The sequence below is a fragment of the Xyrauchen texanus genome, chromosome 5 (assembly GCF_025860055.1).
Source record: "Xyrauchen texanus isolate HMW12.3.18 chromosome 5, RBS_HiC_50CHRs, whole genome shotgun sequence".
Classification (NCBI taxonomy): domain Eukaryota; kingdom Metazoa; phylum Chordata; class Actinopteri; order Cypriniformes; family Catostomidae; genus Xyrauchen; species Xyrauchen texanus.
The window spans coordinates 38243318-38255987 of record NC_068280.1 but is presented as its reverse complement, the minus strand read 5'-3'; the positions used below and the strand labels follow the sequence as shown (position 1 = coordinate 38255987).

Below are 12670 nucleotides of genomic sequence, written 5' to 3'. Positions count from 1 at the left end.
GTGTTCCTTTCTTTTTGCTAATAATGAGGAGAGTGTAGGGCCTACCTGTTCAATAGTCTCAGCTGTTACGTGATCATAGTTACACATTCATTTTACTGCCAGATTTATTAAAATACAAAGTTAGGCTACTTTTGAACTCACTGGTCCCCTTCAAAAGAGACCATTTACAAATATTATTTAGGTGAGATGCGCCACTTCTATTAATATGAGTGAGAGAGGCTGGGACGTTTAAGGAGCTCTGTGCGCGCAACGGACGTACAAAGCAGGTCCCGCATTTAAAAGAGAAAAACACCTTTTTAGATACAGACGTCATCTGGCAATAACCTTTCGAACGCGCATGCGCGTTAGCTATTCAAACCGGGAAAATTAAAAAAACAAAATGGGCGTAATTTGAGGTAAAGAAGCACAGTTTATGATTCAAGTGTTGTCAGATTTTACTGCTGCTTTAAAATATGTTCTTTGGTCGTAATCTTGACCATTTCGGTGTCCCCCCAGTTCAAGTAAATAGCTCCCCGAGAAGTGGAATGATTTGCTAAAAAATAATAATCAGCAGCTATTTTCCATGAAAACAAGTGACATAAAAGTGTAGGTCCTATCATCATGAATAAGGAAAGTCTGAAATCTCCAAAATTGTTGGTCAATATTACGATTAAAAAAAAACATATTTAAATTCAGCAATAAAATCTAACAACAATGGGAACATAAATTGTGCTTTATCAGCTAAAAACAAAACGCAGGGCTCTCTGTTTAAGGGCCGTGTCTCTTTAAACCCCTCCCTGTTGGTAGTCATTATGTATGTATGCGTCGCTGAACGGCTGACGTCACGCTCACACGGGTTGTTTTCTTCCCAGCGCTTCAGATTTTGAGTTTGATCTCTCATACTGTCATTAAAACTCAACAGACCTTTGCTTCTTCTTTTTAAACAGTAACAAGCGTTTCGTTTACGTTTCATATGTACACATGTAAAAAGGTGTTAGGTCGCTAATATTATTAAAAACATTAGATAGAGCCGCAGCTAATGCTAATGATGGCGATGGGTATTTATTGAATTCCTGTTTCATTTTGTCAGGCCTCTAATAGACCGACACCGCCAACACGATTAAAGCCTTTAGTTTGTGTTTTGGCAACCGAGAATGAACTGGATTTTCCCTTTGTCTAAGGGCTCCGGATCGATCCCTCCTCTGAACAGTTTACAGAAACAAAGACAGAGACAGATCGAGTCCCTCAAAGCTGCTCACTCAAAGTAAGTCACACCAAAACAATTATTTAAAATATATTTAGCTGCCTACATAGACCGCGTTTCTTAAAGCGCGTTCGAACGTTACGTACTGACGCGAATATGATACCCATAATGCTGTCTAGATAGGTATCGAATATTCGAACGCGTGTGTCATGTAAAATAATGCTGTCTTGGTAGGCAACTCATTAGGTTTTTGGAACAGTCAATATAATACAAACAAATGCAAACTATACAATATAACTATATGTATCACTGGTTACAGCACACGTGATACTCTTACTGACCCGATATGAGTGCATGGAAAGCCATAAGGGTTAAAATGCACGTGTTTTTGTATCGCCGTATTAAGCTTTGAAACGCCGTTTTCTGCCATATGTGCTCATGTACATAACTCTCCTATAACATTTGAAGGATATATGGCAAGTTGGTGAATTCAAATATTTAATGGCAACCAGAACCTTTGTTTCACATTTCAAACGCACATCAAATGACTGCAGCCGACATTAAGCTAACCAAGACCATATTTACTAACTTTAATTCTCAAATTGGTTTTCACTTACTGCTCTGTGTGTGTTGCTAATATTACAGAAGTTTAAGATTTCAACCACCTTAAACATCTTTTGACTATAGATAATTATAGAAATGTATAAGAATATAGAAAAGGTAATATAGAAAAAATACATATTGTAGAATATGTGTTATCTCTGTTACAGAACAATAACAAGAGGACATCAACCTATGTATCCACTACAAATTAGCAAAGGTCGATGTTCAGTACTGTCTGTAGAGCAGCAGATTAAACTTATAAATAAACAATCTTCCTAAGATTTCAATGTGAATCTGACTATTTCTCATGCAATAATACATTTGGATAATAACAAGAAAAGTTGACAAACTGGCCAACAGCAATTATGTCTGTAAACAGTAAATAAATACTTCTGTAATATTAGCAACACACACACACTGTAGTAAGTGAATACCAATTTGTGAATTAAAGTTAGTAAAGAGGGTCTTGGTTAGCGAATATTCAGTTTAGTTAGCTAAAAGTTGGCTGCAGTAATTTAATGTGCGTTTGCAATGTGAAACAAAGGTTCTCGTTGCCGTTCATGGTATGAATCCTCTGACTTGACGTAGATCCCTCAAACGCGATAGAGGAGTTATGTACAAGAGCAAATGAATGGGCTAATTACGTTATGCAAGGTGCTAAAATAACACACATTAACTTAACGCACTGATGGCGTACGGCATTTATGTAATGCCTGACGCCGTTTGTTTCACAGCTTAATACGGTGATACAAAACATGTGAATTTTGACCCTTATGGCTTTCCATATGATTGTGATCAGTGCTTGTGTTGAGGATGTGCTCTGTGTATTTCAGATTAAAGTATTAGCACTTCATATCCCTTTACTTTTACTTCAGATCCCTTCTTACAGGAGGACAGGTCTTAGTGGCATGGTACACTGTATTTGTCAGCATTAGTCATCAGACAGATAAAGACAATTATTTTTAACATAAACTGTTTTTACTTTACCTTTAAAATATTTTAGTCATCCAGAGCATATGCTATGTTTTGAAACCTAAGTTTTTCTATGGTTATTTCATCAGAATCTATTCAAAACCTGATCTGTTTCTTAGCATGGAACTGTAATACTAACTGTATTATTACTAACTGTAATACAGCCCATCATAGGTGTAAGGTACCAAATGAAGAGGATGATTAAAGAGTGACTGTTTTTAGACATGTTTCCCAAAATTATTTCCTTGTCTTCCGTTCTTTGGATGATCAGATAGTAAGGCTCAAACTTTTCTGATTGACCATTACACTCTTTTAATTAGTGTGTCTTATTTGCCCGCAACTTAATTTTGTCCATGATGTCTCCACAGTCTTGCTGAAATTCAGAAGGATGTGGAGTATAGACTTCCTTTTACTGTCAACAATTCAACGATTAATCTTAATATGTAAGTTAAAACATGTGATATAAATGTCATTTGCGTGAATGTCAATGGTGTCTAATATATTGTTACATTTGCTATCATCTACAGTTTGCTCCCACCACAGTTCCCTCAAGAGAAACCAGTGGTCAGCTTATTCCCACCAGTAGGTCATCATTTAGTAGATGGTAATAATGGGACAGTGGTTACCAGCCCACTCATAACTAATGTAAGTTTGTTATGATTTGTTATTACTTATGTGGAATCTATTCCTTTGTATGTCATATACTATATGTTACGATTCTCTACTAAAGTACATTATTCATTTGCATAACACTTTATTAGGAACACCTGTACACCTAATTTTTTGTGCGATTATCTAATCCACCAATCGTTTGGCAGCAGTGCAATGCATAAATTTAGGCTGATACATCAACCATCTGAATGGGTGATTTCGACCGTGGCATAATTGTTTGTGCCAGATGGGCTGGTTTGAGAGTTTCTGTAACTGCTGATATCCTGGGATTTTCACACACAACAGTCTCTAGTTTACTCAGAATGGTAGCAAAAACAAAAAAAAATTCATTAAGCGGAAGTTCTGAGGATGGAAACACCTTGTTGATGAGAGAGGTCAATGGAGAATGCTACAGTAACTCAGATAACCCCTCTGTACAAATGTAGTGAGCAGAATAGCATCTCAGAATGCACAACACATCGAACCTTGAGGAAGATGGGCTACAACAGCAGAAGACCACATCAGGCTCTTTATTAGGATCATAGTTTTTCTAATAAAGTGCTATTTGTGTGTACATCTAAAATGTATGACAGATAATGCTGAATCTGTTTTTACTCTTTTGCTTTTTCTTTCCTTTTCAATGAAGTTTGGAATGCATTCAGATTTAGGAAAAGTAATTCAGAGTTTGCTAGATGAGTTCTGGAAAAGTCCTCCTGCCTTGATGTCGGGCCCCACCTTTCCTTTGTGAGTAGATTTCAATATTTTACCAGAAATAACATAAAATCCTTTGTCCACACTGTTGTATGTCAGTATTCTTTGATTCTGTTGTGAGAACTGCCCTGTGCTTCATCTAATAAGTTCTGTAGTCAGGAAAATCTCTCATCTGTGCTTTTTTGGATAAACAATAAAAACTGCTTATTTGTATGTTATACAGTTGAAGTCAGAAGTTTACATACACTTAGGTTGAAGTCATTAAAACTCATTTTTTATCAACACAGATTTCATATTAGCAAACTAAAGTTTTGGCAAGTCATTTAGGACATCTACTTTGTGCATGGCATATGTCATTTTTCCAACAATTGTTTACAGAAAGATTGTTTCACATTTAATTGACTATATCACAACTCCAGTGGGTCAGAAGTTTACGTACAGTTAACTGTGCCTTAAAGCAGCTTGGAAAATTCCAGAAAATGATGTCAAGCCTTTAGGCAATTAGCTTCTTTCAGGCATCTTGGCAAATTGGTGTCAGTTGGATGTATTTTAAGGCCTAACTTCAAACTCAGTGGCTCTTTGCTTGACATCATGGGAACATCAAAAGCCAAGACCTCAGAAATAAAATGTGCACCTCCACAAGTCTGGTTCATCTTTGGGAGCAATTTACAAATACCTGAAGGTATCACGTTCATCTGCAAACAATAGTACACAAGCATAAACACCATGGGACCACGCAGTCATCATACTGCTCAGGAATGAGATGCATTCTGTCTCCTAGAGATGAATGTAGTTTGGTACGAAAAGTGAAAATCAATCCCAGAACAACAGCAAAGGACGTTGTGAAGATGCTGGAGGAAACAGGTAGACAAGTATCTATATCCACAGTAAAACTATATCCTATATCGAAATAACCTTAAAGGCTGATCAGCAAGGAAGAAGCCACTGCTCCAAAACAAAAAAGCCAGACTACAGTTTGCAAGTGCACATGGGGATGAAGGGTCATACATTTTGAAGAAATGTCCTCTGGTCTGATGAAACAAAGATTTAACTGTTTGGCCACAATGAACATCATTATGTTTGGAGGAAAAAGGGTGAGGCTTGCAAGCCAAAGAACACCATCCCAACTGTGAAGCATGGGGGTGGCAGCATCATGTTTTGGGGTTCTTTGCTGCAGGAGGGACTGGTGCACTTCACAAAATAGATGGCATTATGAGGAAGGAAAATTATGTGGATCTATTGAAGCAACATCTCAAGACATCAGCCAGGGAATTAAAGCTCGGTCGCAAATGGGTCTTCCAAATGGACAATGACACCAAGCATACCTTGGCAAATTAAGATATTGGAGTGGCCATCACAAAGCCCTCAATCCCATTTGTGGGCTGAACTGAAAAAGCATGTGCAAACAATGAGGCCTACAAACCTGACTCCGTTACACAAGTTCTGTCTTGATGAATGGACCAAAGGTTCCAGCAACTTATTGTGAAAACCTTGTGGAAGGCTACCCAAAACGTTTGACCCAAGTTAAACCATTTAAAGGCAATGCTACCAAATATTAACAAAGTGTATGTAAACCTCTGACCCACTGGGAATGTGATGAAAGAAATAAAACATGAAATAAATAATTCTCTACTATTATTCTGACATTTCACTTTCTTAAAATAAAGTAGTGATCCTAACTGACCCAAGACAGGGAATGCTTTCTACGATTAAATGTCTGGAATTGTTTAAATGGATTTGGCTATAGTGTATGTACATTTCTGACTTCAACTGTATTTCTCTTCTTCTTCATCTTGTGTCTTAGTATGTACAAAACATCGGGAATGCCTCCTTATCCAGCTCAGAGCTTCCATTTTGTTCCTGCCTTCCCACCACAGGATGGACAGCGGCCTATCGGGCCTGCCCCTGTGTCGCATGCAGGGGTGGAACCTCAACAAGCCCCTCTCCGGCCAGCAGCACCAGCTTATGGACTCATCACAGACCTTCCTCTTCCTGTACCAACCGCTGACTCCCAGGTACCTAAAGGATATTTAGCGACCCTTGAATGCTTTGGGCGACCATTGAGTTCTTTGGCTTTGTTCACACTGCACACAATGCTAATCCTAATTTGTTTTTGGCTGTCTGCACATTGTTATTTTGAAAGTACACAAATCAGATTAATTTGTTCAGGCAGTGTAGTCAATTTTCAGTAAAGCTGTCAATAAAGAAAGAACAATGAAAACTGTAGATTTTGTGGTGCTGAACTCAAGAGTCACATGAGACATTATAAGTTATGGAGGAAGCATTGCTGTATTTTACACATCCCTATTTCGAGTAATAGGCACTACTGCTTATTGTGTGTAATGTTGAATGCACATCATGCCCCGAAGAATTAAATAAATACTACTGGTACTTACATTTTGATCTTACAGTTCAGACTGAAATGGGTTTTCAACTTCTGAATGTGGCTTGGATCAGTTTTGTAAAAATCAGTTGCCATGTGAGGTGTTTGCTGTTCAGGCTACAAACAACTAAACAGATTTAAAGGAGTCATGACATTCTCTCTTTTTGTAATTTTATTATCTTCCCAGAGGAAGATGGGATCCCTTTGGTGTTCAGTAAACTTTAGTAGGCCACACTAGGCCTGTCTGTCATGCTCTCTGTCTGTTTATGAACTGAGCACCAGTGGGCGGGGCCAAAGGTGTGATGATGTAAATTAGGCATGAATGTTGTTGCTTTAGAGGTGGTCATGAATTAATGGGCCCCCTAGTGATGTAGGGAAGTCGCGGAAGTAGAGAAGAAGGCTTTTTTTTGTTGTTGTTGTTGTTTTTAGTTTGATTTAGGTTTTATTTTATTTTTTTGCTTGTTTATTAGGTGCTACTACTTACAAATAAATGGAAAATGCTCACAGAAGTCACACAGGGTTCTCAGGAGGTTAAGGTTATTGATCGTTATTGGTGAATTGCGCCAACGATATAAATATGATGAATTTTGATGAATTTAACACTAGTGGAAAATTCCTGATAAAACCTCAGATTAAGTGGCCAGAATGTACTGCTGTTTTTAGTGGAAGAAATATATTTTTCACATTTAGTATAGGCTATCTTATTTAATATTTAATTGGCTATTGTATAGGCCTATATACAACATTATTGTATGTATATAAATCGGTCAAAAAAGGTTTTTTGTTAAGTTGTTAATTTTGTCTGAGTGTGTGTTTACTGACTTTGAAAACCCAGTTTAGACCTTTTCAATCTCCCCTCCCATTTCCTGTCATTGGCTATATATAATTCTTCAGTAAGAATGAGGCAAGTGTGCTGGTTTAACAGTAATACTTGATGGTTCAAGTAAGCATGTGAGTAACTAAAAACACAAGAATATGTACATGCTCACTCTTGATTTTCTTCCTTTGTAGTCAGGTCTAAATGGACACATATACAGGATGCCTGAAATCCCAGAGTCCTTTACAGAACTCTCTGGGATTAGGTACAGTACAACAATCTGCTTTCCTGAATCTGTTTATTAAGGTTATGTTTACTCCTTAGGTGTTTATTCTGAGAATGGATGAGATCTTGTTTTATGGTACATTTGAGTACTAAAAATATCAGATACAAAAAAAAGGAGATCATTATATTTTCCTCTTATTCTGTTCAAAGAAGGTTTTATTTTTACATAAATTGATTACATTCTCTCATCTTTCTGGTGTTTTATTGTGTGTGTGTGTGTGTGTGTGTGTGTGTGTGTGTGTGTGTGTGTGTGTGTGTGTGTGTGTGTGTGTGTGTGTGTGTATTTTTGTGATTTACGAGGACAATTTTGTAAGTTACAAATTAGTAATTACAAGGGTATTATGCTATAAATGTGATTTATGAGGACATTTCTAGTGTCCCCATAATTCAAATCGCTTAAAAATCATACTAAACAATGTTTTATTGAAAATGTAAAAATGCAGAAGGTTTTCTGTGAGGGTTAGGTTTAGGGGTTGTGTTAGGTTTAGAGGATAGAATCTATAGTTTGTACAGTATAAAAGTCATTATGTCTATGGAAAGTCCTCATAATGATAGGTAGACCAACATGAGTGTGTGTGTGTGTGTGTGTGTGTGTGTGTGTGTGTGTGTGTGTGTGTGTGTGTGTGTGTGTGTGTGTGTGTGTGTGTGTGTGTGTTTTATGATCTCACAGTGTTTCCCAGCTGAAAGACATGAGCGATCAAGATGATATGTTGTTGGAGTTCTTCATGTGTCTGCCACAGCTAAAACAAGTGTCCTCTGACAAAGAGGAGCTGGTTAACAACATTGTAGAGATAGCCAGTGAGTATTCTGAAAAACAAAATTTATGCTAGTTATTTATGTTTGTTCGATCATCTTGCCAATGTATTTAGCTTCCTAATGTATTGCTGTAAATCTTACAAAAAATTAGTCCAGACCACGTTATAATGGTGCTAATAACAAATGTGCCACAAACAATACACATTGTTATTGTTAGATCTGGGTTTCTGACCACATTGCAAATAACAGGCAATTTATTTTACTTCCAGAGAAGAACCTACAACTTGAGCCTCAACTGGAGGGCAAGAGACAAGAGATGCTGTGTAAAGTACGTTCTCAAGCAAATAGACTTACACAGTGCCTCAAGCTCACATAGACCAAAACACACAAACAATATTATCAAAGTCTTTGCATTTGAGGATGAAAAGGGTTCTGAATTATTTAATTTGTTCCCACTAGTATGAACAGCTTACCCAGATGAAGTCAGTATTTGAAACCAAGATGCAGAGACAACATGAACTCAGTGAGGTAAAATACACACATGTACACATTGACACTATGAACAGAAAGAGGAAAAAACTCACTTTTGTTGATTATTCATGTATTTGGTGTAGATAAAAAGATAGATGTTCTAGGAAATGGATGATATAATACTCCAGTGTTAATCTGATATTTAAAACTCGTACGTGTTGTGCTTGGGGTTTCTGTGCATCCATATTGTGTGTATTTCTGTTGGTTCATTTCTGTTTTGCCCTTCCATTTGAATTCTCCAAATTCTTGTGTTGATATTTAAGAAAGTTTTTCTATAAATCAGTAAACCATACTTTCAGAAATATGCTCTGGTCAAGCTCAGGCACTTGATCTTTATTAGTTCTTACTTATTTACACAATGGCAAGGACCTTTACGGGGTACCTAGATGGAAATTAAGGCTGGAACTTTAAACAGATTTTTTAATGTACTTCTCAATAAGGGCATTTTGGTCATTTATAAAGGAAAATAAACAAGAAAGTAGTGTACATTTTTAATTGTGATGAAAGAAAACTACATATATATGTTTTCATTTTTTTTAAAATTGTGAGTTTATTATTTTATCCAATATTTTAAATTGCACCCTTCATTTGGTTTAGGCCAAGGTGAATTGACTGGACCAGTATTTCCCAACCACTGTGCTGTGGCACGCTAGTGTGCCGGGAAAGATTTTCAGGTGTGCCGTGGAAAATTATCAGATTCCACAAAATAATCAGGGCTCTGGACTGAGACATTTTCAACCATTTTTCCTAACAGTGCGATTAAACTTTGCAAGTGGTTGCACTGGTGCGACTACAAAGTTGGCTGTCTCTCTTATTGTGCTCTGTCGTTTTTTGTTCCATATGAGAAATATCAAATGGCAAATGTTCCAAACGCGAAAGGAAACAGCTTTACCAGGATCAGTCAGCACTGCTCAATGGACAGATCAGCGCGGAGACGTGCATTTACACTTGGACCAGTCTCGAGCACTCAGCCGAGCAGATGTTCATAAACAGAGCTGCGAAAAGCACGGGCTGGGTCGTGAATTCGGTATTGATTATTTGTTTAAAACCTCTGTGAACTCCCATAATGTGTCAATGATGAAACCAGTTTAAAATTTTATTAAACGTCCCCAACATTCTAAACAGCACTGAAATGGAATAAAGGAGAAATCTGCACAATGAACAGAACAGGCTGAAATTGTAAGGTTTCAATCCACACATCACAGATATATATATATATATATATATATATATATATATATATATATATATATATATATATATATATATATATATATATATATTACCATGAACTTATCATTATAATAGTGAGAGAATTACATTTCTGGATATGTTTTTCTTAGGAAAAATGCTATAATTTGTTTTATGTTTACTGCTAATCATGATTTTACTTTTACTTTTGGTTAATATGATCTTATTGCAAATACCACAGTTAAAACTATGGATACAATGGAACGTTCCTTCTGTGTAAAATCATTTCTAATGCCCTCTGACTGTAGAAAAAGTTGTTGTTTGTCTTCAGATGAATGTATTTTAATCATAAAGATCCTGATAAATAAAAAAGAAACCGTGAAAGAAAACTAATTTTCTTTCAGTTAGACCAGTGCAACCAACTCAAGTGCTGGTGCGAAAATTTGTAGAATTTGATGTCGGTGCTACGGCTCTTAATTTTAGTCTGGAGCCATGTAAATAAATAGATAAATAAAAAATTATTTGCTGTGGAATTGAAAGAATTAATTTGCAACAACAAATCTAAAAATAAGAAAAGATGCAAATTAGTTGTTTTATTCGTTACCCAATTAGCACTCTTGCCACCCGTGATCTCATTATACAACATACCTACGTGACTTGCATTTTTGCATAGCCGAATTTCAAACATTACGAGTAAACACAACAAAAATGGACAGAAAACATGGAAGTTCTTGAAAAGGAAAACTATCAACGATGGTTATGTGGGACAGTGGGATAGAGGTGTGCCATGGGATTTGTTTAATTGTAAAAAGTGTGTCGTGGCAGAGGAAAACTATCAACGATGGTTATGTGGGACAGTGGGATAGAGGTGTGCCATGGGATTTGTTTAATTGTAAAAAGTGTGCCATGGCAGAACAAAGTTTGGGGAACACTGGACTAGGCAAAACACAGCATGTTCTGCTTTAAATGTGATTGTTATGTGTTTCATTGACTTGCAGAGCTGCAGTCTGAGTGCACTGCAAGCAAGATTAAAGGTAGCAGCTCATCAGGCTGAAGAAGAGTCTGAGGAGACAGCAGAGAACTTTCTGGAAGGAAAGACAGAGATTGATGACTTCTTAGCCAGCTTCATGGAAAAGAGAATGGTATTAAAGCAACCGAAGTATTGAAACAGCACAAATTATGTTTTTACAGTAATGCACTTCCAATAGAATTCTATGGGCCAATTATACAGCACCTTAAAATATAAAATTCATCACACTATTTTGAAATTATATGTATAACATTTAAAGTTTTTGTTAGCATGAGACTCGCTTACCTGCCTTATCTTTGCAATATTAGTATATCCAGTCTTTCAACTCATGCCATGTAAACCCATTATGAAGTTATATTAATTAGTGATGTCCAGTTTGTGAACGAATTGTTCTTTTGAACCGGTTCTTTTTAGGGAACGAGTTGATCCAATTCACCAAATCGGACTGAATCGTTTCAAACAGTTCACATCTTCAGTCAACAATGATTCACAAATGCTTATCTTAACCTGTCTCTCGGACATGCCTGTCACTCCCGACTCAGAATGAGCTCCCATCTGCTATTGGTCTAACAAAGAGATAGTCCCTCCCACAATTAACTCCTTTGGTTGTTCAGTAACCTTGTTGTGGTGGGTCACTCAAAACAAACATTTTCATAGTGCAACACAAAAACAGTGTTTATAGTTTTCGAGAAAATTAACCTATGAATGGCTTACTAATAGTTGTCTCTGCATATTAAGTTGGGATAGGAGAAAGTATTTTTACACAGAAAAAGTTACATCAGCTTTAAAGATGTCTTTGACCTTTGCATACCTTTTCCAGCTTTGCCATTGCAGAAAAGCCAAAGAGGAGAAGCTTCAGCAATGCATGAGCACACATGGACAGTTCCCCACCACACATTAGAATGAATGTCCTGGTGCTCTTTCCTTTTGAGGAAGGTAATTTACTCTTTTTCTTTCCCTAAGTCAGCAGGTCTTTACTCTTATGGCATTTAGTAGGAAGGCTTCAAATTTAGTGTTTATTAAAAAACATTGTTTTCTTTATCACAGGTTTGGGATCAATCTACCAGCAGACCAGTGGGCTTTTGAGACAGGAAGCACATATTGTGGTCTATAGCCTTGATTGGGCAATCCTAGATTCTTCAATGAAAAAAAAGATTCTTCTTTTTCTAAAAGTTTTTTGCACATGATTCCAAAAGTGTTAAGCTCACACTGGTTGAGTTGGTCAGGTAGGAGTAGTCTGGATGTGGCCAGTCTGGCTCTGACCCAAATGCTGTAATCAGAGAGCAAATGGTATTTCATAGGTGTCAGAGACAGGCTGATTTCAAGTCATATTAGTTCTGTTTCAGTTGATATGTGACAAATGGGGTTGGGCCGTATATGCACTTGATTTTGAACAATGTTAATGCTGCCGGATATGTAACTAAGTCACAGACATACTGTATTTAATAATGTTGATGAAAGGCTTTATAATTAGACATTGCATTATGTTTATTTAATTTGATAGGTTAATAAAACATTTAGAATAATCACGGTTATGGTTGAATTGTGGTTTTGTAT

General features: G+C 36.8%; 1 protein-coding gene across 1 annotated transcript; it reads left to right on the top strand.

Moving 5' to 3' along the window:
• The first annotated feature begins 817 nt into the window (after positions 1–817).
• vps37a (VPS37A subunit of ESCRT-I) lies at positions 818–12656 on the top strand. Its single transcript, XM_052127579.1, has 12 exons — positions 818–1243; positions 3127–3201; positions 3286–3403; positions 4056–4153; positions 5925–6135; positions 7515–7585; positions 8276–8403; positions 8631–8689; positions 8821–8889; positions 11082–11225; positions 11934–12049; positions 12161–12656. Exons 1-11 carry the CDS (start codon positions 1134–1136, stop codon positions 12012–12014), a joined length of 1164 nt encoding a protein of 387 aa, XP_051983539.1. The 5' UTR covers positions 818–1133; the 3' UTR covers positions 12015–12049; positions 12161–12656.
• Positions 12657–12670: the final 14 nt, after the last annotated feature.